The sequence below is a fragment of the Chenopodium album genome, chromosome 6 (assembly GCF_948465745.1).
Source record: "Chenopodium album chromosome 6, dcCheAlbu1.1, whole genome shotgun sequence".
In the NCBI taxonomy this organism is placed as follows: Eukaryota; Viridiplantae; Streptophyta; class Magnoliopsida; order Caryophyllales; family Amaranthaceae; genus Chenopodium; species Chenopodium album.
The window spans coordinates 2,541,007-2,568,995 of NC_137839.1; the positions used below are offsets into that span (position 1 = coordinate 2,541,007).

The 27,989-nt window shown below is 32.9% G+C and overlaps 4 protein-coding genes and 1 long non-coding RNA gene across 7 annotated transcripts; 2 read left to right on the forward strand and 3 right to left on the reverse strand.

Moving 5' to 3' along the window:
- Positions 1-1,882: 1,882 nt before the first annotated feature.
- On the reverse strand, positions 1,883-5,295 carry LOC145635558 (cyclin-dependent kinase F-1-like). The gene is made up of 2 exons (XM_081686865.1): positions 4,645-5,295; positions 1,883-3,057 (listed from the first exon to the last, which is right to left on the reverse strand). Exons 1-2 carry the CDS (start codon positions 5,134-5,136, stop codon positions 2,110-2,112), a joined length of 1,440 nt encoding a protein of 479 aa, XP_081542991.1. The 5' UTR covers positions 5,137-5,295; the 3' UTR covers positions 1,883-2,109.
- A 1,655-nt stretch (positions 5,296-6,950) lies between these two features.
- Positions 6,951-10,126, forward strand: LOC145635560 (uncharacterized). 2 transcript variants are annotated; one of them, XR_014113856.1, is made up of 6 exons: positions 6,951-7,249; positions 7,763-7,842; positions 8,744-8,981; positions 9,216-9,528; positions 9,611-9,809; positions 9,891-10,126. It is a non-coding gene; the product is annotated as an uncharacterized LOC145635560 (long non-coding RNA). The 2 variants fall into 2 exon arrangements; XR_014113857.1 differs by lacking the exon at positions 8,744-8,981 and having other exon boundaries at positions 6,953-7,249.
- LOC145635559 (peroxisomal fatty acid beta-oxidation multifunctional protein AIM1-like) lies at positions 8,138-15,711 on the reverse strand. The gene is made up of 17 exons (XM_081686866.1): positions 15,618-15,711; positions 15,423-15,494; positions 13,046-13,108; positions 12,872-12,928; positions 12,660-12,727; positions 11,317-11,398; positions 11,168-11,223; positions 10,779-11,084; positions 10,603-10,689; positions 10,339-10,513; positions 10,093-10,214; positions 9,748-9,911; positions 9,394-9,648; positions 9,159-9,280; positions 8,709-8,830; positions 8,473-8,621; positions 8,138-8,368 (listed from the first exon to the last, which is right to left on the reverse strand). The coding sequence occupies exons 1-17, from the start codon at positions 15,709-15,711 to the stop codon at positions 8,218-8,220; spliced, it is 2,145 nt and encodes a 714-aa protein (XP_081542992.1). The 3' UTR covers positions 8,138-8,217.
- A 335-nt stretch (positions 15,712-16,046) lies between these two features.
- LOC145636241 (peroxisomal fatty acid beta-oxidation multifunctional protein AIM1-like) lies at positions 16,047-22,077 on the reverse strand. Its single transcript, XM_081687744.1, has 16 exons — positions 21,902-22,077; positions 21,696-21,771; positions 21,378-21,440; positions 21,202-21,258; positions 20,990-21,057; positions 18,902-18,983; positions 18,712-18,803; positions 18,447-18,621; positions 18,194-18,315; positions 17,915-18,078; positions 17,572-17,826; positions 17,337-17,458; positions 17,086-17,207; positions 16,856-17,004; positions 16,459-16,597; positions 16,047-16,088 (listed from the first exon to the last, which is right to left on the reverse strand). Exons 1-16 carry the CDS (start codon positions 21,986-21,988, stop codon positions 16,047-16,049), a joined length of 1,815 nt encoding a protein of 604 aa, XP_081543870.1. The 5' UTR covers positions 21,989-22,077.
- Positions 22,078-23,608: 1,531 nt separating this feature from the next.
- On the forward strand, positions 23,609-27,978 carry LOC145635562 (putative N-acetylglucosaminyl-phosphatidylinositol de-N-acetylase). 2 transcript variants are annotated; one of them, XM_081686870.1, is made up of 12 exons: positions 23,609-23,728; positions 24,189-24,308; positions 24,502-24,562; positions 24,873-24,943; positions 25,471-25,535; positions 25,839-25,883; positions 25,978-26,058; positions 26,282-26,349; positions 26,704-26,752; positions 26,834-26,994; positions 27,259-27,349; positions 27,439-27,978. In XM_081686870.1, exons 2-11 carry the CDS (start codon positions 24,200-24,202, stop codon positions 27,326-27,328), a joined length of 780 nt encoding a protein of 259 aa, XP_081542996.1. In that variant the 5' UTR covers positions 23,609-23,728; positions 24,189-24,199; the 3' UTR covers positions 27,329-27,349; positions 27,439-27,978. The 2 variants fall into 2 exon arrangements, with proteins under 2 accessions (XP_081542996.1, XP_081542995.1); XM_081686869.1 differs by having other exon boundaries at positions 27,259-27,978.
- The last annotated feature ends 11 nt before the right edge of the window (positions 27,979-27,989 follow it).

Below are 27,989 nucleotides of genomic sequence, written 5' to 3' on the forward strand. Positions count from 1 at the left end.
AAGTCGGTTAGCTTTAGTTAAGAGAGCTTGTTGGAGGTGAAGATCCACGAATTTTGGAGAGGAGATGTAATTATAAAATTCTTTGTTTAAGCACTTAAATCTTATACTACGTAATAGATTTGGTGGGTAATCTATGGAGTATTTCATAGAGGAGTATTTCCATTGGCAATGATAAATTGTTCTCACTTTTAGCCATTCTTTTCATGACTATCACCTAAATGTTTAACAATAATTATGATTGGGGTAAAACCTTGTAAAATATTGATGAGATGATTTATTGCTAATATTCACCAATATTTATAGCATACACAAGATAACCTAAACAATATAAAATTCTACTCAATATTTATTCAAAAAAAATATAAGAACCATCATATGTATACTTTCCTAAAAATCTACCCAATATCAAATTACCATAAATTTGTTTTCAAAAAAGATAAAAAAAAACCCATAAATTTTATCTTATACCAAGTTGTCAACTAAATCTTTTTATAAAGTTATGTTAACATCATATCATATAACTAATATATAAAGCTAAACTTTTAGCCAGGTCACGAGACAACGACACTTGGCGTTCCAACTTTTCGCCAAGTGTCGTGCCACATTGGTTATATTTAAATAGACATTATAATATAAAAAAGTTAGTTAAGAATTCTATTTGGATAGAATTTTAAGATAAAATTGTTAGTTTAGAGTTTTATTTTCAATAAAATACCAATGTTTCATATGTACAAATTGAATTATAATTTTATTTACAAAAATTATTAGATTATTATTTTAAAAAATTATCATATAAATTTATTTTTTATATCATAATATTTTTTGGAGCGAAGAAAGCAGTTTAAAGTGTAAAACATACCTTTATAATACATACTAATAAGTTAAAATAATATACTTCACAATCTAATAGAATTTTATCACTGTATAGATCTGCCAATTAGGGTCGGGTCATGAGTCATCTCGGTTGGATCACTTTAGGTTACGAGTCAAGAAATGTTCAACCCTTGCCCAAAGTTTTGGATTTGGGTCAACCCAACGGGTTTTGAACATTTATTTTATTTAATCTATTTTTTTGCTAATTTTTTTTTTTTTAATGTATTAAATCGAACATTTACACCAACATTATTATTAGTCATTACATGTCTACTAGATAACAAATTGTTTTGTATCAATGATATTTTTAAAATTTGATATATAGATTATAAGTTTATCTTAAAATTCAATAAAAAAAAACCGGGCATCGCATGGGGCACAAAACTAGTTAATTATAATCCTAAATATTCATGGATGAACCTACTATACCGGTATACCCTAGCTCGGGTATAATAATCTCGCTTAAAACTTTTTCTTTCCACCATTCATTGAGTCTTCCATTGTTTTAGGAAAATTCTTTGCCTCCAAAAAACACAAACTCTATTGCACTGAATTCCAACCCCACCTTTTATTTTTATTTTAGTCCGTTTCTTTTTTCACAATTTTTTTTTCCTTTCTTTTACGATAAGGAGTAGGTGTCCTACTGGGCTATTAGATCGAAATCTTTCACATATCAAACTTGGCCTAGATTATCACGCAAAACCTTTGGGAGTGGGGTGGGGGTAAGGGTATAAACAACTTGTACAAGTACTACTTGGTATTATACGAGATATATTATGAGCAGTAGATTTTTCTTGGTATATTATACTAGCACAAGTACTATGTGGTATACTGGTATTATACAAGTACTGCTCATATATCTCGTATAATACCAAGTAGTATAGTACCACAATATTTGGTTAAAAATCCAAATAAGAAGGTACAGAAATAATGTTTGGGAATGTGTACACTTAGAGAGGCCTTGGCTCACTTATTATTTTTGCCATTTGCATCACCTTAATCGGCTAAATAACAATAAGTTAAGAGTATACAGAAAAAGAATACAAGGAATACAATCACGAAAACAGGCCATCACATGTCATTAGAGAAAATAACATACTCTAAAGACTAATGCCAATAGATGACATAATACGTCAATATGACATCCAAGAATATTATGTAGGATGCTGCTCATAATTCAAAATTGAAGGACATGTACTCTAAATGAATACATGGTCCTGAAATCTGCAACTCTTCTCAATCAAAGCGAACAGAGAAACCAGCATCGGTTTTGGTCACATTTACGCCACCAAATTCATCAAAATCTGAGTCTGAACCTGTTTCCCTGAAGTCATTCCAATCGCCAGGGGAATCCTCATCAGGGGAACATCTAGTCAATGGAACTCTAAGTTCGGAAATTGGAACAGGAAGAGGATCCTCTGTGAGGTACTTGTCTTGTAACAGCTCCATTGCAGTAGCTCTACTGGCAGGATTAAAGCACAGAAGCTTCTTAACTATAAGGATTTCATCAGGTGAACGATTTGGCAAGCACGTTTCTAACCCAAGGGGTTTTTCTATTTTATTGAATGAAATCATTTTATAATCAGGAAGGTTTGAACAACCAGGAAAGGTCTCCTCCGTTAAGTTGCCCAAGACATTAAAAATTCTAGAGAGCTGATCTATATCTGAGGTTCCAGGAAAGAGGGGCTCTAAGCTGAAAAGCTCTGCAAAAATGCACCCTAATGACCAGAGGTCAATCTCCACTCCATAATTTATCGAACCATAGAGCAACTCTGGAGCTCTAAACCACCGAGTCCCAACACATGAAGTTAGAGGACCATAATTGTCCTCCTCACCTGCCTCGGGTTCATATGTATTCGAGCCCTTGAGCAGATCATCTTCTATTTCACTCATAGTGCAAGTGGCAAGACAGGAATTATCTCCATCCAGGGTGTTTGAATCCTTGTCTGTGTCATCTGTAGCAGCAGCTTTTGCCTTTAGCATAACTAAGTTTCTGAAGAAGTCTTCTCTGCTTGGATTACCTTGCTCTTGATTAGCACAAGCCTGCTCACTTAAATCATTCATGATAACTTCAGGCTGTTGGAATGTAGATGGGTGACCTTGAGCACTAGCATCTCGCTCATCGTGCTGCGATTGCAAGTCTTCCGCAGATGCAACAAAACCTGGCTCTAGGAGGATTCTTGCCTGAATACAACAGTAAGGAACACAATGAGTGGCAGATTCATGTTACAATCCAAGATGATATGAAAAATATCAGCCTTCTGTAATCTGCAAATTTATTTTTTTCGGGGTGAGTAAAAGGGAATGGAACTTGATACTCCATATTGGAATATTTGGAACAGAGAATCCATCATACATTAATCAGAGAACAAAGTGGTCGTTCAGTTTACAAAAATTATACAGGAGATCCAGCTTCCTCAGACCTCAGGCGTATGTGTGGTTAACAAAAACACATCAAGAGAAGTCCTAATTTCCACAAAATTGGGGAGGTTGGTTAACTAGTTCACTTTATAATTGCAATATCTTGAGAGAATGAGAGGTGTAAGCTACTCCTATGTTACCAAACAACCACTCAAATTCCTAAAGCTAAAAGGGACCTACAATTAACAATTCACTAGCCAAGCTAATACCAACTCATTAAAGTATCAAAATCCAAAAAAAAATCTTCAAGATTCAAGAGTCAAGACTAGATCTTAGCACCCAAATGACATCTCATGCACAAGCATAAAGGCCAAACCAAGAAAAGCAAGAGATATCCGAACTACAATGCTGGGAACTCTCCAAATCTCAGCTGATCAAATTCAATCAATCAGAGCAGAAGTTAGACTGTCAGAACAAAACAGAACAATCTGTGTACACCAGATTCGCACTATGTACCACTAATCCAAAATCTGAAGGCATTTAAACATACACATAACAGATATCCATCTCATATCAACGATGAAAACTATAAATTATTCTTAATATCTCACAATATAATAATGATCATAAGAAATGCTTGCAAATACTAAGTACAAAACCAGAACGTTACTTAACAAACACATTTCACTTTCCAAAACCACCTAATTTCAATGCAAAATCCTTCCATATATAAGGTTATTAGATGTCCAATTCAAAGGCTTAATAATATAACTATCAAGAACAAACTCAAAAATCAGAAATGCGCCAAAAGCAAACTCAAAAGTTCAAATCCTTTTTAGAATATACCAAAATCATCCAAACATTAGGGTATCAGATTCCCAACATAGAGCTGATAAATTTGTATGATGACCCAAATGATCACTCATCTACAACCATTAAAACACTACACAAAGTGTAGTTTCCATCATATATTCGTATTCCCGGGTTTCACTCTCACTGTTTACCAGTTCCTGAGTTACACTCAAAAGGATAATTCAAGTTGTCCGCCTAGTTTTCTTTCCTTATTGAAACGAAAAGAACCTAAATAATAATAGCCACTGCACATCACTAATCAAAACTCGAAACATCCACACAATGCAATGCAATCTAATATCACTATTCAAAATTCGAAACATCCATACAGTGCAATCTAATCCTATACATTTCAAACAGAAACATCTAAAAGCAAGAATTGCCCATGTATAAAACTCATCCAAAATTCAAATAATTAGCAACAAAAATACTATAAAAATCCAAATTTCAACAAACTTCTCAATCTAAACACTAAAATTTCATACACATTACTAATCAAAATCAGAAATACCCACAAATTGCAATCTAAAACAACATTTAAAAATAAAAAAAATTTACCTGACCAAAATCAGCCAATTTCAAAACCCCATCATCAGAAATCAACAAATTAGCCGGTTTAAGATCACGATGAACAATAGAATTCCGATGACAAGCATCAACCCCATGTAAAATCTGAACCATCCATCGCTTAATCTCCCCAGATGAAATCCCAGCCGTCGAATTCTTCTTACCCTCTTTAATAACAGAAGCTAAATCAGTCCTCAAATACTCCAATACAAGAACAGCATCTTCATCTTCCCTCCAAAAATACTCGTGTAAAACGACGACGTTGGGGCAGTTTTGAAGGGTTTGAAGGGCCTCGATTTCACGAAAAGAGCTCTGATAATCATGGATCTCTTTCAAGGCGACAGTACAGCCGTCCGATCGACGGAGTGCGCGGTATACGTCAGAGTATGCGCCGGAGCCGATTCTCTCTTTGATTTCGTATTTTGCGCTGATTTCTTTTCTTCCGTAAATGCTCCAGCTTTTTGATGATGTGGGTGATTCCATTTTTGTAAAAAGATTGTTTTTTTTTTTTTTTTTTTTTTGAATTATTGATTTGATGAAGGTATGAGCAATATTAACAATGGAGATTGTTTATTTTGAGGAGGAGATACATACAGAGGGGACTGGAAGAGGACTAGAGGAGCTGATTGGGTTTTGCAAGTTTTTTTTGGTTAAAGAGTAGCTTTAATTTAATTTCCACATCATTTCTTTTATTTTTGGTGAAAATTAAAATTACAATTAGACAACAATGGTGTGAAACTAATACGGTTTAAAACCAAATTAAACCGCAATTTAAACTATTAATAGTATTTAATGTGTTCTAAAAAAAAGTAATTAGAGTATACCAGGGATACATATATATCACATAGTAAAATATTAAAATAAATACAATATAGGAAGTTTTTTTAAAAAGGAAAATAGTGGAACTTATGCTAGCAACACCATATGGTCACTGGTAAAAAAATGGAGCAACCTCTATTATATAGAAATGGTAAACCCTTATTATAATTTTTTAGTAACTTGAAATAACAAGGAACCCCTAAAACATTGACAACATAGTAAGCTCTATGTCCGTAACGGAGTAACCCTTATAACACTAACCGAGTAATTCCATAAAGTGTCTAGCTAAAAGTTAGTGAACTTATTGGGGGCTATATTATTTTCAAAAATAGATAAAGAGTTGGGATAATATAAAATTAAATAAATGAAAAGTGCAATTATAATATAAATTCCTTTCAATATTGTGTTATAAAAAATTAGTGTGTACATTTGTAATATTAAGGGCCTGTTCTCTTCCGTTGAAATTCAGTTCAGTTCAGTTCAGCTCTTAATTTACGTCTAATGATATTGCTAATGATATAAAGCCAAATTTCATTCTTTTAAGCTCTTATTACAACGACAACAATAACAACAACAACAACAATAATAATAATATTAACAATAATAATAATAATAATAATAATAATAATAATAATAATAATAATAATAATAATAATAATCAATAAGTAATAAATAATAATAATAATAATCATCAATAAATAATAATAATAACAATAATAATTGAAATAATAATACTAATAATAATAATCAATAAATAATAATAATAATCATCAATAAATAATAATAATAATAATAATAATAATAATAATAATAATAATAATCAATAAATAATAATAATAATAATAATCAATAATTAATAATTAATAATAATAATAATAAAAATAATATATTATTATTATTAATAATAATATGTACATTTGTATATACAACATATGTATAGTAATAAATAATCAATAAATAATCAAAGATCACTAATCCGTAGTTAAAAATCACTAATTAATAAGTTCAGTTTAGTTCAGTTCAGCTCAACTCAGTTCAGTTCAGTTCAGTTCAGTTCAGCTGAGTTCAGTCAATCGGAACAGGCCCTAAGTAAAGTGGGTATTATTTTGGAGTGATATGGTAAAAAGTTAGGAAAACATCTCTTAAATTCGGCTTTTTTTTTAAAAAAAAAAAATTTAAATGATTTGGTGCGATTTTAGAAATAAAAATATCGCGTTTTTGCATTTTGGTTTCAATTTTACGATTTGAAAAACCGAAAACCATACTACAATATAGGCCCTTGTCTAAATTATAATCCAACTCTGATTTTCAGCCCTACCACTCCGATATATAAGGACAAAAACAGGCACTAGATGACTAGACCCCAAAAATTGTGGTACAATTTGGTTTTTATTTTTGGAAACTTAGGGTCTGTTCACATTTATTGAATTGAACTGAATTGAAGTGAACTGATTGGAGCTGAACTGAACTGAATATTTTATGAGAGAGAAATTAGGAGCTGAACTAAACTTAAATGAACTGAAATGAAGTAAATGTGAACAAGTCCTTATGTAATTTGGTTTGGACTTAATAATAATAAGGTGTGGTGCGGTTTGCAAAATCCCAAACCGAATTAATACGAGGAATTGAGGATTGACTATTTTGGGTATGAAAATTGAGGATTGACATAAATTGGGTTAAATTGGATGAATTGACAGTTGAGGAATGAAAAAAATCTTTTGAACACCCAACATCACTAGTTCACTGCTAGTCTTACACTCTTACCAGACTACCAGAGGTCAGATCTTTGTTTTCTCTAAATTAAAATTAAAATGTAATTTTTTTAATTTTTAATTTTTTTTGTATTGTTTTCATCTCTTACCATTCTCATCTTTTATTCAATTTCTGTATTTTCTCAATTTGTTGTTTTAGTTTTCAGTTGCACCAGTTCAATGGAATTAAACTCTTACTATTTCAGATTAAGGGTTTCTATCTGCAATTTTAATTTGCTTCCTCTTAATTAAAAGCTATAACCTTTAATTCTTGTACCTGCAATTTTAATTTTAATCTGAATTTATGATTCTGATTATGTACAACTAACTACTCAGATTACCTTTTAGTGAGAAATTAGAATTTTATTGATTGTTCTATCCCATTTGAAATTAGTGAGAAATTAAAATTTTATTTATTTAGAATTGTTATTGATACATGATTTTGATTTACTGTACTACTAGTCCAAAGTTCCAAACAATAATACTTGAAAGTTGACTTGTACAATTTATTCATTTTCTATGTTTAATTGGTGTTGCAGATCCATTGACTGTCCATCTACAAGTGTGATCTTGAAGCTGATGATGAACTCTGCAACAAAAAAATAGTCATTAATGAAAGGTTTGTCTTCTTTTCATTCAATTCACAAATGATCAAGAATACTATTACTTCTATGATATGTTTTTGTTAATTTGGAAAACTTAATCCAATGCGTTTTATTGTTTTATTTTCTAACGATGAATGTACATATGTTTTTCTTCAAAATTGTTTGGAGGGAGCCAAAACAAAATTCGTTTATCAAGTGACATTATTATAAATAAAAAGTTGTTGCTTTATTTACAGTCTTGCCATGTTTAGTAAAGTGATAAACTTTTCTCAATTGTTTGTGCATCAGTTCTCATGATTTTTAGAAGAAGTTGAGATGATGACGATGATGATATCACAACACATAGTTGACATGATTACAGAAAGTAATTAGTGAATTAAGATAATGCTCTAACCACTAACCAGTAACAAGCCTTTGGCAACCCTTTTCTCCAAGAACTGTGATGGTTTATAAAAACTGCCATAAAGGTTTGACCACTTCTGCAGACTATTATATATGTGGTTTGGTCCAACAGCATCTGCCCAGAAAATAATACCTCCCCTGAAAAAATCATACTAATTGTTAGTAATTAACCTTTAAAATGTGTCACTACTCTCATGAACTAGAAAAGACTTCAGGGTGAATCAATTAATAGATAGACCAACCGATATGATGGAAAATTCATCCCAAGAACAGAAGCTACATCTAGATCAGATGCTCGAACCACAACTCTGTCTTCTAGTACGCGGCAAGCCTCATTTACCACTGGAAATAGTATCATTCCCAATATGTCTTGGTCTGTTACAGATATAGGCTGCATATATAGAAAGAAGAACAAAGATTTACTAAAATTTTTGTATGAGTTTCCTGTTTGCTTGTAGTTTGTCACCTCAATGTTTACCTTTTCACTTGGAATAATATTTGTCATTCTTCTAGATTCTTCAATGATGGAAAGCACAAAGGGATCTGGTTGTGGCTTGCTCCCTTTCTCATATGTGTAGTATCCTTTTCCATTTATTTTACCTATTATCATATTAAGTCATAAATTTAGTAAGAGAGTAGTACTAGGATGGGTGACCTCCTGTGAAGTCCTCATGTTGATTCATGTAGCCGACCCCACTTATGGGATGAAGACGTTTAAGCAAGCAAGCATAAATGCATAATGTCTATTCTGGTAAGCTTATCACCATGTATTCTCTGAGTCATGCCAGTCTAATAATTGCTGTTATATACGAAGTAAATTGTTCTTTAACCTTTAAGGCATGCTATAGTCACATAATAACCTAGTCTCTAATGCCTTGTAGTAATTTTTAGAGTTTTTAGCTACGGTAATTAGTGATTTGTTGCTTACCATTTCGACCATTTTTTACTAGAAGTTCAACTAACGGTGACCTGAAACTGTGATCAGGGAAGGCAGCCTGAAATTCCTTTGCTATTGCAAGTGCATTTCCATATCCTGTTAAATCCTGAAGCCTGAAAAATAACACAAGTGTTCAATCACCATAGCTTAAGCCAAAATGGATTCACTGAAGACTAAAGTTAACAAGTTTTGGTGCCAAACACGGTGACAGGGTGGAGAAGATTACTGGAAAGGGCCCATAGGCAGTCCAAAGTCGGTAACAACTCTGTCGATCCTGAAAATGTCAACTCCCAAGTTTGCCAAAAGATCAGCACTCTGAAAGTATGGGAAGAAGGTTCTGTTCACCGCATATCCAGTACAGGTACCAACTACTATAGGCACTTTTCTTATTGCTCTTGCAAATGCGATGAGGTCATGAATAACTTGTGCTGATGTCTTATTAGTCCTCGCTATTTCTAGTAAAGGCGTCATGTGCATAGGACTGTCAATCAGACTGCACTTTCAGATTAGAAGATGAAGATCAGTTGAACTGCACAATCATCTTGCTGCTGAAAAGAAATGTTAAAAGAATGAAACAAACCTGAAAAAATGCACACCAACAACGCGCTCCTGAGATATGGCCTTTTCTCCAATTATATTGAGGTCAGTAGTCGATGTGTTTGTAGCTAGAATACAATTTGAAGGGCATGCTTTCTCAAGCTGACTAAATATTGTTTGTTTCAGAGAAACATCTTCGACAGCAGCCTGAAAGATCGCGAAGTTTTGAACCCTCTTAGCAATTGATGCTAGGTTCATGAGATTACAATATTACACGAACTAAGCTTCATTAAGAAGTTGCAAGATATGTAATCATTTACTTAGTATACTATTATCTAGTATAGAGTAATGACAGCCTTGTGAATGTAAAGAGTTTGACACAACTAACCTCAATGACCATATCAACATCTCTAAATTCTGTATAGTCCAATTCTCCTTTGAGCAATGAAAGTGCTTTCTCCGCCTTTTCATTTTCCAACTTCCCTTTCGTCACTAAACCTCTGATGTTGTCTGCCACAGTCCAATCACTGGTATTAGATTCGATGGAACTTTTCATATGCATGTGCCATGTAATAGAAATAGGCAGAGTCGAATTCTGAATCCAATTGAGAGCTATATGATCACCAAACACTACCATGGATGGATTGTATTCCTTTGGAAAGGAATTCAGCATTAGATTCATTCAGAACAATATGTATATTGCTCAACAGTAGGGTAGCTGCAATGCCCGAACCCATTAAACCTCCACCAATAACAGCAACTTTCTTCATACGTCGTGGTTTCAGTTCAGCATCACGAACCCCTGGTATCTATTATAATGCATATAGCAATAAGCTAGACCATGACTTAAAAATAAACTTCAGTGAAGAAAGAGCTACCAGCAGTGAGAAATTAGTACCTTAGATGTCAGATTTTGAGCCAAAAACATATGCAGTAAGCCTTTGGAAGTTTCAGATAATAGTAGTTCTTTGAAAACTTCTTCTTCCTGCAATAGATTAACGATCTCAAGTCATATGCAGTCATTTTTTATCGTAAAATCAATTGAAATCAATAGAAATAAGCAAGTCCAAATACCTTTAAGATCCCAGTGTAACCTCCATGTATAATACCCTCCTCAACAACATCTAGGAAGGCTTGGTACTGAGGCATATTCCTAGCAGTCTGTTGTGTAGCCTTTTGTCTTGCATCCATCAATATTTGGCGAACTTCAGAGAGGGAACCAAGCTTGTCAGTCATGTGGAGGCAGCGTACCAAAGGTTTGCGGCCCTCTGCAATGTCCAAAGCCCACATTCGCGATACCTTTAACAAATCTTGAGGAGGCACAACAGCATCAACAAGGCCAAGCTCCACTCCTTCCTCAGATGCTATTGGTTTTGATAACTTGAAAAAATTGATAAAAGTATATAAATATGTTAATTTGCACGCATGGCATTTTATATGTTTGTAGAGTAAATAAGACTTACTAATATCATTTCGGTTGCCTTTATTAGACCAATAAGCCTGGGAAGACGTTGCGTCCCTATATATATAGATGTTGAAAATGTATTTATGAAATAATTGCAGGAGTATGAAATTCGATTGTAAAACAAATGTATTTATGAGTATGGGTTACCTCCAAGACCCGGAATTAGTCCAAAGAGTAGCTCTGGCATTACAAATTGTACTTTTGTAGCAGAAATTCGCGCATGACATCCCTTTAAACAAAACTCTATATCATAAGTAATACTAGTATGTGAAGGATTACCATACACGAATACATATCATGGTTGCGGTGAGCTTAAAAATATTTACAATGAGATTGCAATAAAATGACGAGTAATATTAAAACATTTTACTTAGGTTAACTGCTATCTTTGCTACTATAATGTAATTAAAGGATGCCCGCTACAATAAATTTGTAGTCATGGTAACCTTTTAATTGCATGTATTTAATATTTTGTATTAAATCTAATTTATTTTTTATAGGGGATATTAAATCTAAATCATTTGTTTATTGGTTGACCAATATATAAAAAAAGTAATTTTATTTCTTAAATTTTCCTCCCATTGAGATAATTCTTACGGAGTGACATTTTTTCTTTTTTCCCAAAAAAAAAAAACTTTCTTAATTCTTTTACTTTCCCCCATTACACAACAATTTTTATTTTCCTTTTGTTATAAATACTCTTTAAACCTTTACTAACTATCTACATACAAATTATTCGTGAATTCTTTTTCTGTCTTTGAGGTGAAATTAACTTTTAAAATTTTACGTGAAATAGCCATGGAAGAAACGATTGTGGACCTAGCCGCAAGGTGGGAGGAGATGTCGCGGAAATTAGATAGTTTAGAGGAAACATGGGAAGTTCTTGGTAGTGACTATTCAACGGAGCAAAGAATAAACGAAGTATTACTCCTAAAGTCCTAATTGATGTATCTTGTAATAGTCACAACATTAAAGAGATTGGATGATCGTCCCCGTCCGTGGAGTAGGTCACATTGACCGAAACACGTAAAAACTTGTGTTTTGTATCTTTTTTTTTTTTTTTTTTTCTAACTTATTTTTGTTCTTTAAATTCTTGTTTATTATTTCACTTTAGTCGCTCTATCAACTAACCTAATTAAAATCATGAAGAAAGCTAATAAGTTGGTAAATAAAAGTCCATGAACTAATTACCTAATTTTAAATTCATTTAGACAACTAAGTAATAAGTTAGATCAATAAATGAAAGTCATGAATAATCTTAGTTATATCATAAAACTACACAGTTGAGTTTTATAAGATAATAACGCTACACAGTTGAGTTTTATAAGATAATGTCAAAATTTTGTACTACAATAATAGGCCTTTAGTAATTACTAATTAGGATAATATAAATTTTAACACAAATTAAAGTTGCCCTAATTATGTCAAAAATACAAACCAAAGCTATCATAATTAATCGAGATTTAAAAAAAAAAAAGGCACATACATACCATAGCTAATTCTAAGCCACTTCCATGAGCAAGACCTTGTAAGGCAGCAACAAACGGCTTTGGTGAATCTGAGATTGATCAATAAATCAATGTTTTCATCGCAAGTATTGTAAGTATTACGTATACATATATTAGTACAATTATATTCACCATACGTCCACAAATAAATAATAAAATTAAAAATGAAAATAAGGTTGGTTATGAGCAAAGACCTTCGATTGTGTTGATCAATTGAGTAGCAAAGCTTTTTGACAATATAGATAAATCACCTATATATTAAACCAAGTACCATGTATATATTAATATATATCATAGTCAATTTCGTAACTAATATGCTAAATTGCTAATATAAATGAAAATAAATTGTAAGCAATGTTAAGTCTTACCTGTCTCTTGCACTAGCTTAATAAATTTAAGGTCAAATCCACTTGAAAACTTTCCATTCGCACCTAAAGTGAGAAAAATGAGTGATAATTGCTCCTTTTATTTCGTAATAATCACAACAGTAGGGTTAACATGAATGATGAATGAAGTTTAGGAAAATTATAGGGTGAGGACCAAAAAGATAATTTTTTAATACAAAGTATAGATAGCGGGAATATATTTAATTGTTAGTATGAGAGAGAAATAATAATTTAGTAGTATAAAACCATGTTCAATTCATGGATCACCTTAGAAAAATAATATTCTGTAAAAATAATTTCAGTTCAATAAATAAATATAATTCTTGTTCAATAAAAATAAGTTCAATTAAGTAAAATTAATTTCATTTCAGCAAAAAGAAGAAATATAATAGATAATCAGTAAAAAAAAAAAAAAAAAAAGTTCAATTAAGCAAAATTAATTTCAGTTCGGAAATTATAATAATTCAGTTCAGTAAAAAATAATTTCACTTTAGCAAAAATAAGGTGGAGTGAGCGAGGCCTAAGTGTGTTTGGTTAGAAAGGCAAATATTAAAAAGGTTGTGGATCATTATCAAATAAGAAAGTGTTATAGTTATAAAAAATGAATGAAAAGAAAATTAAAGTGTTGCAATTGCATAATATAATTATAGTTTCCGACCAACTATCCATCAAGCTTCTGCTTGGTCACTGTGTATGACTAATATGATCATGCAATATGTATGTACTCCATGATTAATTAGTTAAATCAAAATCTTGTACACCTTAAAAAGATTTTCAACACAATAATAATTTAGCTTAATTATGGAGTAAAATAAGGGCTAGCCTCGGTTACTCATTTTGAGTGACAAGATTTATGATAGAGTATAAAACATATTCTTGGGCCTCAATCAACTTAAGCTTTTGATTGAGTTGGTCCTCTAACATGGTATCAAAGTCTACGTGACATAAAGGTCACGGGTTCGAATCTCATCCACCCTCCACTTTCAAGTGGAATATTAAGCGTTGGGTATGAGAAGGGCACATGCTGCATCCACACTTCTAGCTCAAACGAGCTTTTGTGTGAGGGGCGTGATAGAGTATAAAACATATTTTTGGGCCTCAACCATTAGCTTAAGCTTTTGGTTGAGTTGGTCCTTTAACAATTTGTTATTCAAATTAGGGGTGAGCATAGGACGAGTACCCGTAGTGTTAATACTAACGATTCGGTACCCAATAACCAAAATTAATAAAAGTGCGTGATATACATATCCCAAATCGATAAGTTCATATACCCGGTTTTTTGAATCGGTAATTGGGTACCCAATAAAATATCCAATAATGATAATTAAACATAATAATGTAGTTATTATAATATCATTCACAGGCAGAGCCAGAGGGGGACAAGGGGGGAAAGCTATCCCCCTACTTCCGAATGAACATTAAATGAACATTAATTATTACGAATCGAATTGTTGCTTAGAAAGATTAAATTAAAATGAACATTAATTATTACGAATCCACTTGTTGCTTGTTTGGCATTATTTTAAGTTTTTAGTTTTCTCTTTTTAAAAAAAAAAAAAAAACCGAAAATAGGAAACAAGAAAAAAGGTTTTTCCTGTTTTCTGTTGTCAGTTTTTAAAATTATTATGATTTTAATATGTTTAACTAATTTTTGATTTATTATAGGATATTATCATATGGTTTTAAAAAACAAAAAACAGAAAACCACAACAATGCCAAACAAGCCCTATGTTTTTGGTTTTTCGAATAGTTTGCTCAGCCTTAACTCAAATGGCACAATTGTAAATAATTGCTTCTTCCTCCTTCTTCCTTCCCGTCATCACAACCACCATCTCTCAAGCTAATCTTTTTTTCCCCGTCAACCTCCGAGCTTCCTTTCCCTGTCGACCTCCTCTTCTTCATCCTTTCTCAAACCCACAACGATATGGGGGAACGAAAGTCAAACTTTCCCATCTTCACCTTCCCCGATCTCCACCCACCTCCCCCGATTTCTCCACCAACATCTGATCTGAAAAAAAAAAAGCGAAAACCCTCGAAATAAAGGGTGAAATTAAGGGCATGGTCAACCCCAATCCAAAGGGAAGGGGTGACCATGTCCTCCATTGAAGTTCTCTCAATTGAGCTTAATTTTTAAAGATGGACGAAGAGTGATGATGGTGGTGGTTGTTGTGATGTGTTTGGTCGGAGAGATGGTGGTGAAGAAGTGGTCAAACGTGCAGTGCCATGGTTAAGTACTTAGGTAGAAGAGGAGTGTACGAAAAGAGAAAAAATTGAATGTTAGTATTGAAAAGACAATAGTAACCCTAATGTTACTACTCATGTTGAGTAATTTGGATTTCCTCGTAAAATAACTACTTACCAGTTATTACAATGGCTTTGACATCATTTCTCCTTATAACTTCATCGTGTATTTCTTTCAGCTTCCTAAATGCTACGTAAAAATCAACCAAATAAAAATCATTAGTCATTTAGAATTCATACAGTTTTTTTATTAAAATTAATTACAACATATATATTTGAATAAAAAAATAAAAAATGAGATGGAGTATGTAACTTGAAACTTCCAAGACATTAAAGGGAGGATTTGAGAAAGTAACGAGGGCAACACCGTCCTTTCCAACTTCCATGGAAACTCGAGCTCCCGCCATTTTTGCCACCTTCAAGGCTTCAACAACTAGAGATTTTATAAAGGGAGATGTATAGAATGATTTTTTTTTTGATGGGATAGAATAATGAAAGATTTGAAATATATACACAACTACACAAGTATTTGAAAATGAATACTCCGTAGCTACTAGTAGGGTCACCAATTTCAATGTCCAATGTCACATTTTGTACGTGTATCATGTGGTAGTTAGTAGTTACTCCATAATTATAATAACCACTGCACATCACTAATCAAAACTCGAAACATCCACACAATGCAATCAACAAAACCCCATCATCAGAAATCAGCAAATTAGATGATCCATTGATTCCCCATCTACAACTGTGATCTTGAAGCTGATGATGAAGTAGATGCACTCTGCAACAATAAAATAGTCATTAAAGACAGCTTTGTCTTCTTTTCATTCAATTCACAAATGATCAACTACAAATACAAATATGTTTTTGTTAATTTGGAAAACTTAATCCAATGCGTTTTATTGTTTTATATTGTGATGAATGTACGTATGTTTCTCTTCAAAATTGTCTGAAGTAGCCCATTTTATCACGTTTATAAACAAAATTCGTTTATCAGGTGGCATTATCATAAATAAAAGGTTGTTGCTTTATTTACAGTTTTGCCATGTTTATCAGCGTGATAAACTTGTATTTTCTCAATTGTTTGTGCATCAGATCTCATGATTTATAGAAAGCAATCAGTGAATGAAGATAATGCTCTAACCACTAACCAGTAACAAGCCTTTGGCAACCCTTTTCTCCAAGAACTGTGATGGTTTATAAAAACTGCCATAAAGGTTTGACCACTTCTGCAGACTATTATATATGTGGTTTGGTCCAACAGCATCTGCCCAGAAAATAATACCTCCCCTGAAAAAATCATACTAATTGTTAGTAATTAACCTTTAAAATGTGTCACTACTCTCATGAACTAGAAAAGACTTCAGGGTGAATCAATTAATAGATAGACCAACCGATATTCTGATTAATGTACGTATGTTTCTCTTCAAAATTGTTTCAAGTAGCCCATTTTATCACGTTTATAAACAAAATTCGTTTATCAATTGGCATTATCATAAATAAAAAGTTGTTGCTTTATTTTCAGGGTGAATTAGATGATAGACCAACCGATATGATGGGAAATTCATCCCAAGAACAGAAGCTACATCTAGATCAGATGCTCGAACCACAACTCTGTCTTCTAGTACGCGGCAAGCCTCATTTACCACTGGAAATAGTATCATTCCCAATATGTCTTGGTCTGTTACAGATATAGGCTGCATATATAGAAAGAAGAACAAAGATTTACTAACATTTTTTTTATGATTTTGCTTGTAATTTGTCACCTCAATGTTTACCTTTTCACCTGGCATAATATTTGTCATTCTTCTAGATTCTTCAATGATGGGTAGCACTGAGGGATCCGGTCGTGGCTTGCTCCCTTTCTCATATGTGTAGTATCCTTTTCCATTGGTTTTACCTATTATCATTTTATTTTGTAATGTATTAAGATTATTAACTCATTTGTTATGTACATCTAGACTCTAATGTGTGCCTTACAATAATTTTTAAAGCTTTTAGCTATGGTAGTTAGTGTTTAGTTGTTTACCATTTCGACCATTTTTTACTAGAAGTTCAACTAACGGTGACCTGAAACTATGATCAGGGAAGGAAGCTTGAAATTCTTTTGCTACTGCAAGTGCATTTCCATATCCTGCAAAATCCTGAAGCCTGAAAAATAACAGAAGTGTTCAATTACCATAGCTTAGGCCTAAATTGATTCACTGAAGACTAAAGTTAACAAGTTTTGGTGCCAAACACGGTGACAAGGTGGAGAAGATTACTGGAAAGGGCCCATAGGCAGTCCAAAGTCGGTAACAACTCTGTCGATTCTGAAAATGTCAACTCCCAAGTTTGCCAAAAGATCAGTGCTCTGAAAGTATGGGAAGAATGTTCTGTTCACAGCATATCCAGTACAGGTACCAACTACTATAGGCACTTTTCTTATTGCTCTTGCAAATGCAATGAGGTCATGAATAACTTGTGCTGATGTCTTATTAGTCCTCGCTATTTCCAGTAAAGGCGTCGTGTTCATAGGACTGTCAATCAGACTGCACTTTCAGATTAGAAAATCAGCTGCACAATCATCTCGCTGCTGAAAAGAAATGTTAAATTAATGCAACAAACCTGAAAAAATGCACACCAACAATGCGCTCCTGAGAATTGGCCTTTTCTCCAATTATATTGAGGTCAGTAGTCGATGTGTTTGTAGCTAGAATACAATTTGAAGGGCATGCTTTCTCAAGCTGACTAAATATTGTTTGTTTCAGAGAAATACCACCGACAGCAGCCTGAAAGATCGCACAGTTCTGAACCCTCTTATCTCATTGAGATTACAATACTACATGAACTAAGCTTCATTAAAAAGTTGCAAGATATGTAAAGAGTTTGAGACAACGAACTAACCTCAATGACCATATCAACATCTCTAAATTCTGTGTAGTCCAATTCGCCTTTGAGCAATGAAAGTGCTTTCTCTGCCTTTTCGTTTTTTAACCTCCCTTTTGTCACTAAATCTCTGATGTTACCTGCCACAGGCCAATCATATCACGTTAAGATTCGATGAAAACGTAATAGAAAAAGGCAGAGTCGAATTCTGAATCCAATTCTCAAACGTCTAGTGGGAGAGATTGAGAACTACATGATCATCCAAAACTACCTTGGATGGATTGTATTCCCTTAGCAAGGAATTCAGCATTACATTCATTCAGAACAATATGTATATTGCTCAACAGTAGGGAAGTTGCAATGCCTGAACCCATTAAGCCTCCACCAATAACAGCAACTTTCTTCATACGTCTTGGTATCAGTCCAGCATTGCGAACCCCTGGTATCTATTATAATCCATACAGCTAAAAAACCGTGACTTTAAAATAACTTCAGTGAAGGAAAAGCTACAACCAATGAGAAATTCAATTTAGTACCTTTGATGTCAGATTTTGAGCCAAAAACATATGCAGTAAGCCTTTGGAAGTTTCAGATAATAGTAGTTCTTTGGAAGACGTTGTGTCCCTATATATTTAAATGTCGAAAATGTATTTATAAAAAAAATCGCAGCCTTGCAGGAGTATGCAATTAGCTTGTAAAACAAATGTATTTATGAGTATGAGTTACCTCCAAGACCCGGAATTAGTCCAAATAGTAGCTCTGGCATTACAAGTTGTACTTTTGTAGCTGAAATTCGTGCATGACATCCCTGCATACAAAACTCAATATCATAAGTAATATGTGAAGGATTACCATACACGAACACATTGCATATCGGGTATGTACTAAGACTAATCTAGCGTACCAGGTACCACTTTTGTGGGCAGCTAGTTTGCAATTGATTCGATCTAGGCTAATATCATGGTTGCGGTGAGCTTAAAATTCTTTACAATGAGATTGCAATAAAATGATGAGTAATATTAAAACATTTTACTTAGGTTACTGCCATCATTGCTACTATAATGTAATTAATGGATGCCCGCTACAATGAATTTGTACTTTGTAGTCATGGTAAACTTTTAATCCAAGTTTTTAATACGTAGTATTTTGTATAAAATCTTAATCATACATTTATTAGTTGCTTAGTAATTGGTTACTTTTTTTTAATACTTATAATAATTGGGTACTTTTTTTTTTTTTTTCTTTTTCGAATACAATGGTTACTTATCCAAAGTAATCTTTTATAAAAAAATATATTATTAAATGTTAGCTAATCAATCCTAAACAATCTAGCATGAGATATTATTTTAGTTTCCAAAAATCTAATCCATAAAATCTGTTATTACATAACCGTCATTACATGAACAAATTATATTTAGCTCTTGTTATAAATACTCCTTAAACTATTTACTCATTATTCACATTATAATAAATCATACAAATTAGTGAGAAGTCTTGGAGAGAAAAGTATTCCTTTGATTCTTTTCATATCTTTTTAACGCTAATTAACGTGAATGAGATCGATAGCCATGGAAGAAACGACTATGGACCTAGCCGCTATGTGGGAAGAGACGTCAAGGAAGTTGGATGGTTTAGAGGAAACATGGGATGTTCTTGATAGTGTTTCGATGAAGCAAAGAATAGACGATGTTGTTAGTTTGGGTCATCAAGAGGTTTCACGACATCATCAACGTCGTCATGGAAAAGGCAAAGAGATGAAAGTTCTCCTCAAACATTTGAAAGGGGTAGACGACGACATAAGTGTTGATCGTCATCAAGAGTTACCACATCAGTCCTCATCGCCGCCAAGATTAGCACAACGTGGTCGAAAAGAGTTGAGTGTACAACCTTTGTCATCATCACCACCTAAACCTGATTCCTCGTCATATTGCAACAAGTTGGAGAATACAAAGCGGAAGTTGCAAGAAGGGTACAACAAGTACGAAAATGCAAGAAAGAAAATATGTTTGATTGGTTTGAGTGATCTTCCTACACAGCCTACAACAATAACAAAACAAAAGGGAAAGCTTAATAAAGGTTTTAGAGGAGTCAACAATATTATTATGCCTCATCAAATACTTGGTACGTCAAGATGATCGTCAAGATCGAGCATACAAACAAGTCAAGAGATTTGATCAAGGTATAACAACTAGTTTTATCATTGGCGAGGTTAAATTTATGGTGCAACATAATGGACGGGTAATATGTTTTGTCTGCCTTTATTACTCCTAATTGATGTGTCTTGTAATAGTCACAACATCGTTACTATAGTCAAAGAATTGGATGATCGTCCCCGCCCGTGGAGTAGGTCACATTGACCGAACCAAGTAAAACTTGTGTATTCTTTGTCTTATTTTTGTTCTTTAATTTCTTACTTATTATTGCACGTAAATCACTCTATCAACTAACCTAATTAAACTCACATATAAAAAGCTAATTATAATAAGTTCAGTAAATGAAAGTCCATGAACTAATTAACTAATTACCTAATTATAAATTCATATATTTATGAAAGTCATGAATCTTGATAAAATACATACGTTAACAGTTAATAAACTATATATCAAAAAATAAAGGTAGGGCCTTAGTTATATCATAAAACTACTACACAATTGAATTTTATATGATAATGTCAAAATTTTGTACTACGATAAGCCTTTAGTAATTAAAATAACATAAATTTCAACACTACAAACCAAAGCTGCCCTAATTATGTCAAAAATACAAATCAAAGCTACCGTAATTAATCAAGATCGAAAAATGGCACATACATACCATAGCTAATTCTAAGCCACTTCCATGAGCAAAACCTTGTAAGGCAGCAACAAACGGCTTTGGTGAATCTGAGATTAATCAATAAATCAATGTTTTCATCGCAAGTATTGTACGTATTACATATACATATATTAGTACAATTTTATTCACCATACGTCCACAAATAAATAATAAAATTAAAAATGTAAATAAGGTTGGTTACGAGCAATGACCTTCGACTGTGTTGATCAATTGAGTAGCAAATCTTTTCGGCAATATAGATAAATCCCCTATATATATTAAACCAAGTACCACGTATAATTGTATATCATAGTCAATTTCATAACTAATATGCTATATTGCTAATATAAATGAAAATAAATCGTAAGCAAATAAAGTTAAGTTTTACTTGTCTCTTGCACTAGCTTAATAAATTTGAGGTCAAATCCGCTTGAAAACTTTCCATTCGCACCTAAAATGAGAAAATGAGTGATAATAATTAATACGTATTCATAAGCCATAGCTAAAAGAAATCCCTCAACTCCCAAACAATTATAGTTTCTGACCAACTTTCCATCAAGCGGCTTATACTTGGTTACTGTGTATGACTAATATAATCATGCAAATGTACTCCGTGATTAAGTTATATCAAAATCTTGTACACATTATAAAGAATTTTCTAAACATTAATAATTTAGCTAAATTATGGAGTAAATTAACTACTTACCAGTTATTACAATGGCTTTGACATCATTTCTCCTTATAACTTCATCATAAACTTCTTTCAATTTCATTAATGATACGTCAAAATCAACCAAATAAAAATCATTAGTCATTTAGAGTTCATACAAATTTTAATTAAAATGAATTACAACATATATGCTTGAAAACGAAATAAAAATGAGATAGAGTATGTTGTATGTAACTTGTAATTTCCAAGGCGTTAACGGGAGGATTTGAGAAAGTAACGAGGGCAACACCGTCATTTCCGACTTCCATGGAAACTCGAGCTCCGGCCATTATTGCCACCTTCAAGGCTTCAACAACTAGCTAGAGACTTTAGAAGGGAAATATATAGAATGAAAGATATGAAATATATACAAGTATTAAGAGAGTGACCAAAATTTAAAGCGTTGTCGTTTACGTATGTATTAAGTTGGAGATCATACAAGCATGGATAGTAGGGTCACCAATGTCATATTTTGTACGTGTTTCATGTGGTAGATAGTAGTTACTCCATAATTGAGTTAAGCTAAATTATTAGTGTGTAGATAATTCTTCTTTCTTATTTTAGGTATAATAATGCAAAAACTTTTGTATACATCCGGTTTACACTAATATTAGTGTACATCGAGCAGTATAAGGGTAACTTTTAGCTAATTTTAGGGTAACTTTTTGGTTTTTTTTTGGGTAACTTTAAACATAATACAATTTTTATATAAATCAACAACAAGAAAAGTTTTATAAAGGTAATTTAATTACATTCAATCACTAATAATTGATTTTTAGTCATTTAAAATTTGATTCTTTACTAATAAAGCGTAGATAATTTTTGTTTGAATTGGGCTACTTTAACTCATATTGGGGTAACTTTTATTCATTTAAGGGGTAACTTTTAATCACTTTAGGTTATCTTTATAATGGATGAATAACTATTGTACACCTGATTTTTTTAAAAGTTTGTGATAACAATGTTTAATCGAGTGTAAGGGAGTGACTACGGCATGAATATGATAATTTGATAAGATTTGCTTAAATCATGATTTACTTTCTATTAATAAATTTTTTTTTTTTTTTTTTGGTGTTCCATCCGGTTCACCCTTTGGGCTAATCCGGATTCGGGGATCAGTTCTGGGTGGTTAGGTTCCAGTCCCCTCCCGATTGTTGTTGCGGGGGATCGAACGCGGGTCCTCCCTACCAAGTGTAGTCCCAATCACCACTACACCAACAACCAATTGGTTCTATTAATAAATTATTAAGGCAAAGCAAAATTAGTTGCCTTATGACACAATTGATTGTTTAACGATTCAATAGATTTTCAAGAGAATTCAATTAATTTTAGATTATCTAATTTGATACTCCATCCGTACCTAAATTACATTCCTACTTCTCTCTATTAGTAAATATACAGATGCTATATGATCACATAATGACTAGGACTTTAATGTGTGCCTTACAAAATTTTTTAGACCTTTTGGCTACAGAGTTAGTGTTTAGTTGTTTATCATTTCGACCATGTGAAGTTCAACTAACGGTGACCTGAAACTATGATCAGGGAAGGCAGCTTGAAATTCATTTGCTACTGCAAGTGCATTTCCATATCCTGCTACTAATGGTGACCCAGTCTAGATCCGACCCGTTATCATCCCTAGTCATAGGGGTATCACATGATTATACTATATCCTATAATATATTTGATTTATGATCAAAAAAATGTAACTTTGACCAAATATTGATAATGGTTAAAATAAAAAATAGGGATCCAAGGATTGAACTCTTCAATTCAGTTCAGTTCAACTCCTAATTTCTTTCATTTATAAAATATTCAGTTCAGTTTAGCTCAGTTCAGTCCAGTTCAATACACCTGATTTCAATCTATTAGAAGTTTAGAACAAGCCCTAAATTGCCCTCTATTGTGTTCTTGTTCCTTTTTCCTCATCTCCCTCCTTTCTCTTCTCCCAAACTACCACACAACGACCAAAAGTTCAACACCCCAACTTTGAATCATAAATTTATTCACTGAATCACTGTCGAAATCAGGTTTACACTCTTCTTCTTCTCTCTCCTCATTTCAATTCAATTGGATTTACATTTCTCTTTTCTTTTTGTTGGGTTCAATGTGATTTTTTTTTTTTCTGTTTTGATTATTCCCCAAGTTTAGATTTTTCACCATTTCATTGACAATTATTTGAAATTGTATTGAAACAAAATTCAAGGTTTTTACGTCAATCTTTGACAAAATAAATCCATTTGAAATATATTTGTTGGAAAATTGAATGATTGGCATGCTTATAATGCACTCTAACTGTTCAATAAAATGCTAACGATGGAAATTGACTTTATATAACTCCATTTTATTTATAATCAGTGAGAAATTATAGTATATTGATTCTTTTATCATATACTTACATACCCATTTGTAGTTAGTATAATCTTTAAATTTATATGAATCTTGTTAAAATTGGTGTAGTTCATTCTAATATAATGTTGAAATTGGCAGGTGATTTAATAATGGACTGGCTCTTAATTCTGCTCTCTGTTTCTGTGATTTGGATTGCCTCTTTATGTAAAATATTGCACATATCTTACTTCCCCACAAAAGATCAATACTTCAACATTGGTAGGTGCGTCGTTTCCGAATTTATAGCGTTAATATATTTCAATTAGTTTCATGATACAAGTACATGATTGGGAATGTGTACAAACTTACTATAGCTTGCAATAACTATATTTGTATTGTTGATAGTAATTCTGAAATTTCACTTTTAAACTATGTGTAAAGTAATGGAAATGGAAATTGATTTGTTACTTAGGTGATACCCTACACAAGAGGAATGTCTTGCTCGTGATTGCACATCCTGATGACGAGTCTATGTAAGTCGATCTGTTTTTCTTGTCATGGTTTGAAATGGTTTTTGTATATACTATGAAATGACAGGTTTTGATCATTCAATTATGCACTTTCCGACATCTAGAAGAAGCATTGGAGTGTAATTATCATTGAAAACTTTTGTTGCTGTGTTGTTTGTTGTGTAAATTAGAAAGAGGGATAGCCCCCAAAGAGTGACCAGAGTTTAAAGGGTCACTTGAGTTTGTTTTTGATCCCACATTGTTTGAGCATGCCACTATACAAATTATACTTCTGTATCATGTTACTTATGTTGATTGTTTGCTATTATTTCAGGTTCTTCACTCCGACAATTAACTATCTGACATCAAGAGGGCATAATATTCACATCTTATGCTTATCTACTGGTAATGCTATATTTTCAGTTTACAACTTTAGGACTTTGTGCTCAGACCCACAAGCATGTATTTAAGATTCTGCAACATCTTGTGACTTTCTTAGTTAGTGAACAGTTACAGACAACCCCTAGATATTCATCTTGAGCTTTAGCGTCATTTTTGCCTGCTTTATATTTTGGTTGGTTGACTACTCTTATTCTAGATCTTGGATGTACCTAGTAGCTTTTAATTATGTTTCAATTCACTTGGAATGTCTGTTTCTGGTTAAGCTTCCAATAGAAAGTCTATGGGGGGCCAAATGCACACAACTTTACCCCCTAGCTATTGAAGAGTCAAAGAAGCTGTTTCCGAACATACTCTTCAAATGCATATTTCTTCACGCCTCTCAGACTTTTGCTTTTGTTCTCTTCTGCTTATTATTTTCTTTTTATCCAATTTTACTTTGATCTTTGGTGGAAAGGAAATTGTAGTATTCAATTTAATCCTTTTCTTGTACAGAGTTACAAATTTTTCTTTTTTCATATATATATATATAGGCAATGCTGATGGGATGGGAAAAATTAGGAAAGATGAGCTCTACAAGGCTTGCTCCATGTTAAAGGTGATATTTTGCGTTTGGCTTATTGTTATCCTATCTGTGAGTTGCTACCTACATGAACCTGAAAAAGTTTTCTGCCTCCTTGTGATTGTTTGCATATATTTATGATTTGACTCCATAATGGTGTAGCCACTAGAGGCAAAGATATCATTTTGCATCTAATGTTGATAGTTGGTGATAACTTTATAAAGGATGACTGGAATTGTGGTGATAAAATTTTACTTCTTGAGCAAGGTAGTTTCTTTACTGGTGTAGACCTTGTTCAAAAACATAATATGTGAGCTTGATATCATTCTCTTTGTGCAGGTTCCTCTGAAACAAGTGGTTGTCCTTGACCATCCAGAGCTTCAGGTTTGATAAGCAAAAGTATCCTAATATTTTGACTTTATAGTAGTACAGCTAAATGGTACTTTCTAATGTTATAGCTCCTTCTTGCTGTGACTAGGATGGGTTTGGCAAAGTGTGGAACCACACCTTAATTGCAAAAATTGTTGAAGATAACATCAGATCTCATGGCATTGATACAGTGAGATTTATCTTTCTATCTTTTGTGGCTTTGCATGTTTTTAGAACTTAAATATATTTTTTCTGTAATCATTCAAATGAAATTCTGAATCTTTCTGTTCACATTTTCTGTTGTCAGGTGTTTCTTTTTTTTTTTTTTTTTAAAAAAAAAATTATAAAAGGAAATGGTTCTACTGTATATTCAGTGTTGTTATTCTCCATTTATCTCTTGTTGAAATTTGCAGATAATTACATTTGATAGTTATGGAGTTTCTGGTCATTGTAATCACCGAGATGTACATTTTGGAATAAGGTGACTTCATCAACCACCTTTAAGAATTTAATGGTCACTTTGGCTTATTCTCCATCTTTATAATGTGCAGCACCTATATCTTTTGCATTCATTGATATTTTGTCGACATTGTCGTATACTTTTCTATTCTGCATTTGAGTATTAGTTCATGTTTTGTTTCTTAGCTTTCAACGCTTGTCTTGATACATGGATCAAAACTTTTGTCTATCTGCTTATTCTAAAAACTTATTCTATTTAGTGTAATTGCATCATATGTTCACTTGAAAGTCCAAAATTTTACTCATACTTGTTTTAGACTTTAAGTGGATGAATGATAGGTAGTCTAAATTTAAAGGTTTCTTTGTATTGTAACAGAAAGGTATTACTTGATTCTCAGCAAAATAGTTTTGAAGCATGGGAACTGGTAATTTTCCCCCCCTTCAAATTATAGACAAATGTATCTTATAAGCTTTTGTAAGTTTTGCCCCCTCATTGCTGTTTCCAGGATAGTAGCAGTGTATTGCGGAAGTATAGTGGACCAGTAGATATCTGGCTATCCATCTTTATGGCCTGGTGTCTTCCTCATAGGAAATCTATTTGTCTACTGAATGAGCATCCTTTTAAGAGCTTTCAAGCAATGGCACAACACGCAAGCCAGTGGGTTTGGTAGGTGTTCTAATTTCTTTTCTTCTTCTGTTCAGCTTTAGAGTATCCAAGAAACGTCCTTCCGTATGATTGAATATTGTTCTTTCATTGACCCCATTAACAACTCAAAAGCCTTGACTTTGTCTATTCACCCCCTCCCCCTCTTCCTTCCAACAATTCTAGTCAAAGCTGCTTCTACTTTGCCGTTACTTAATCTACCCTGCCTTAGTGATCATGGGGTTGGGTTTTTTTTTGTTTCCCTGATTGTTCTGAAAAACTGTGCAGGTTTAGGAAACTATTTATATGTTTTTCAAGTTACACATATGTGAACACACTTCAAAGGATTGTGCTTTAGACTTATGGTTCAGGACCTGAGGTAAACTGGTTTGTACCTTAGTTTTAGGTCTCTTACAGTTTTCACCGTACATGTGAAGTTAAAGTTTGTCATGACTGATACATGGTCAGATTTGTGGTTCAAGATTGAAACTTAGTGGAGGTGATTTTTGGAAGAACTATAAATTCACTTTGAGAATGTCATTGCCGTTTACAAGATATTGAAAGAATCAGTAAATTTGCAGTATACCCATGATTATTGTTGGGAGTCTATACACGGATGATGGATCCAAGGGATGAAAGTTCTTAGGTAACATGTTTGTTGCATCTTGATTCCCGAGGAAAAACAAGTTTTGCTGCAATGATCTGGATCAATTGTTTTAAAGTGAAAAACTTGTTTGCTGAAATTGAGGCTTAGGTTAACTATGTTGCAAAATATTGGATCCTTGTTTTGTTGAGATTAGAAGTTATTTGATGAATGCTTAATAATAGTAATTTCACTGATTTGTAAACTTAAGGTAGCATGACTTATTAAAATTTGTAATTTGGGTCACAATCGCGCCATTTGAATTGAGTTTGGTTCAAGTAACGAGTCTTTCAATTTGGCAATGGGTTTATTACGGCTATGGTCTTAAGTCAGCCTATTGTGATATATTAATCAATGCATCATGTTAATTCCTTAC

Excerpts from the sequence above, each read along its gene's own strand:
- LOC145635558 (XM_081686865.1), bottom strand. The coding sequence starts at position 5,136 with ATGGAATCACCCACATCATCAAAAAGCTGGAGCATTTACGGAAGAAAA. Across the intron at positions 3,058-4,644 it reads AATTGGCTGATTTTGGTCAG|GCAAGAATCCTCCTAGAGCC; the intron begins GTAAATTTTTTT and ends TGTTGTATTCAG.
- LOC145635559 (XM_081686866.1), bottom strand. The coding sequence starts at position 15,711 with ATGGCGGGAGCTCGAGTTTCCATGGAAGTTGGAAAGGACGGTGTTGCC. Across the intron at positions 10,514-10,602 it reads CTCAAAATCTGACATCTAAG|ATACCAGGGGTTCGTGATGC; the intron begins GTACTAATTTCT and ends GCATTATAATAG. Across the intron at positions 9,281-9,393 it reads CTGCCTATGGGCCCTTTCCA|GCTTCAGGATTTAACAGGAT; the intron begins GTAATCTTCTCC and ends GTTATTTTTCAG.
- LOC145636241 (XM_081687744.1), bottom strand. The coding sequence starts at position 21,988 with ATGGCCGGAGCTCGAGTTTCCATGGAAGTCGGAAATGACGGTGTTGCC. Across the intron at positions 18,622-18,711 it reads CTCAAAATCTGACATCAAAG|ATACCAGGGGTTCGCAATGC; the intron begins GTACTAAATTGA and ends GGATTATAATAG. Across the intron at positions 17,005-17,085 it reads ATATTATGCCAGGTGAAAAG|CCTATATCTGTAACAGACCA; the intron begins GTAAACATTGAG and ends CTATATATGCAG.
- LOC145635562 (XM_081686869.1), top strand. The coding sequence starts at position 24,200 with ATGGACTGGCTCTTAATTCTGCTCTCTGTTTCTGTGATTTGGATTGCC. Across the intron at positions 25,536-25,838 it reads AGGCTTGCTCCATGTTAAAG|GTTCCTCTGAAACAAGTGGT; the intron begins GTGATATTTTGC and ends CTCTTTGTGCAG. Across the intron at positions 26,059-26,281 it reads GATCTCATGGCATTGATACA|ATAATTACATTTGATAGTTA; the intron begins GTGAGATTTATC and ends TGAAATTTGCAG.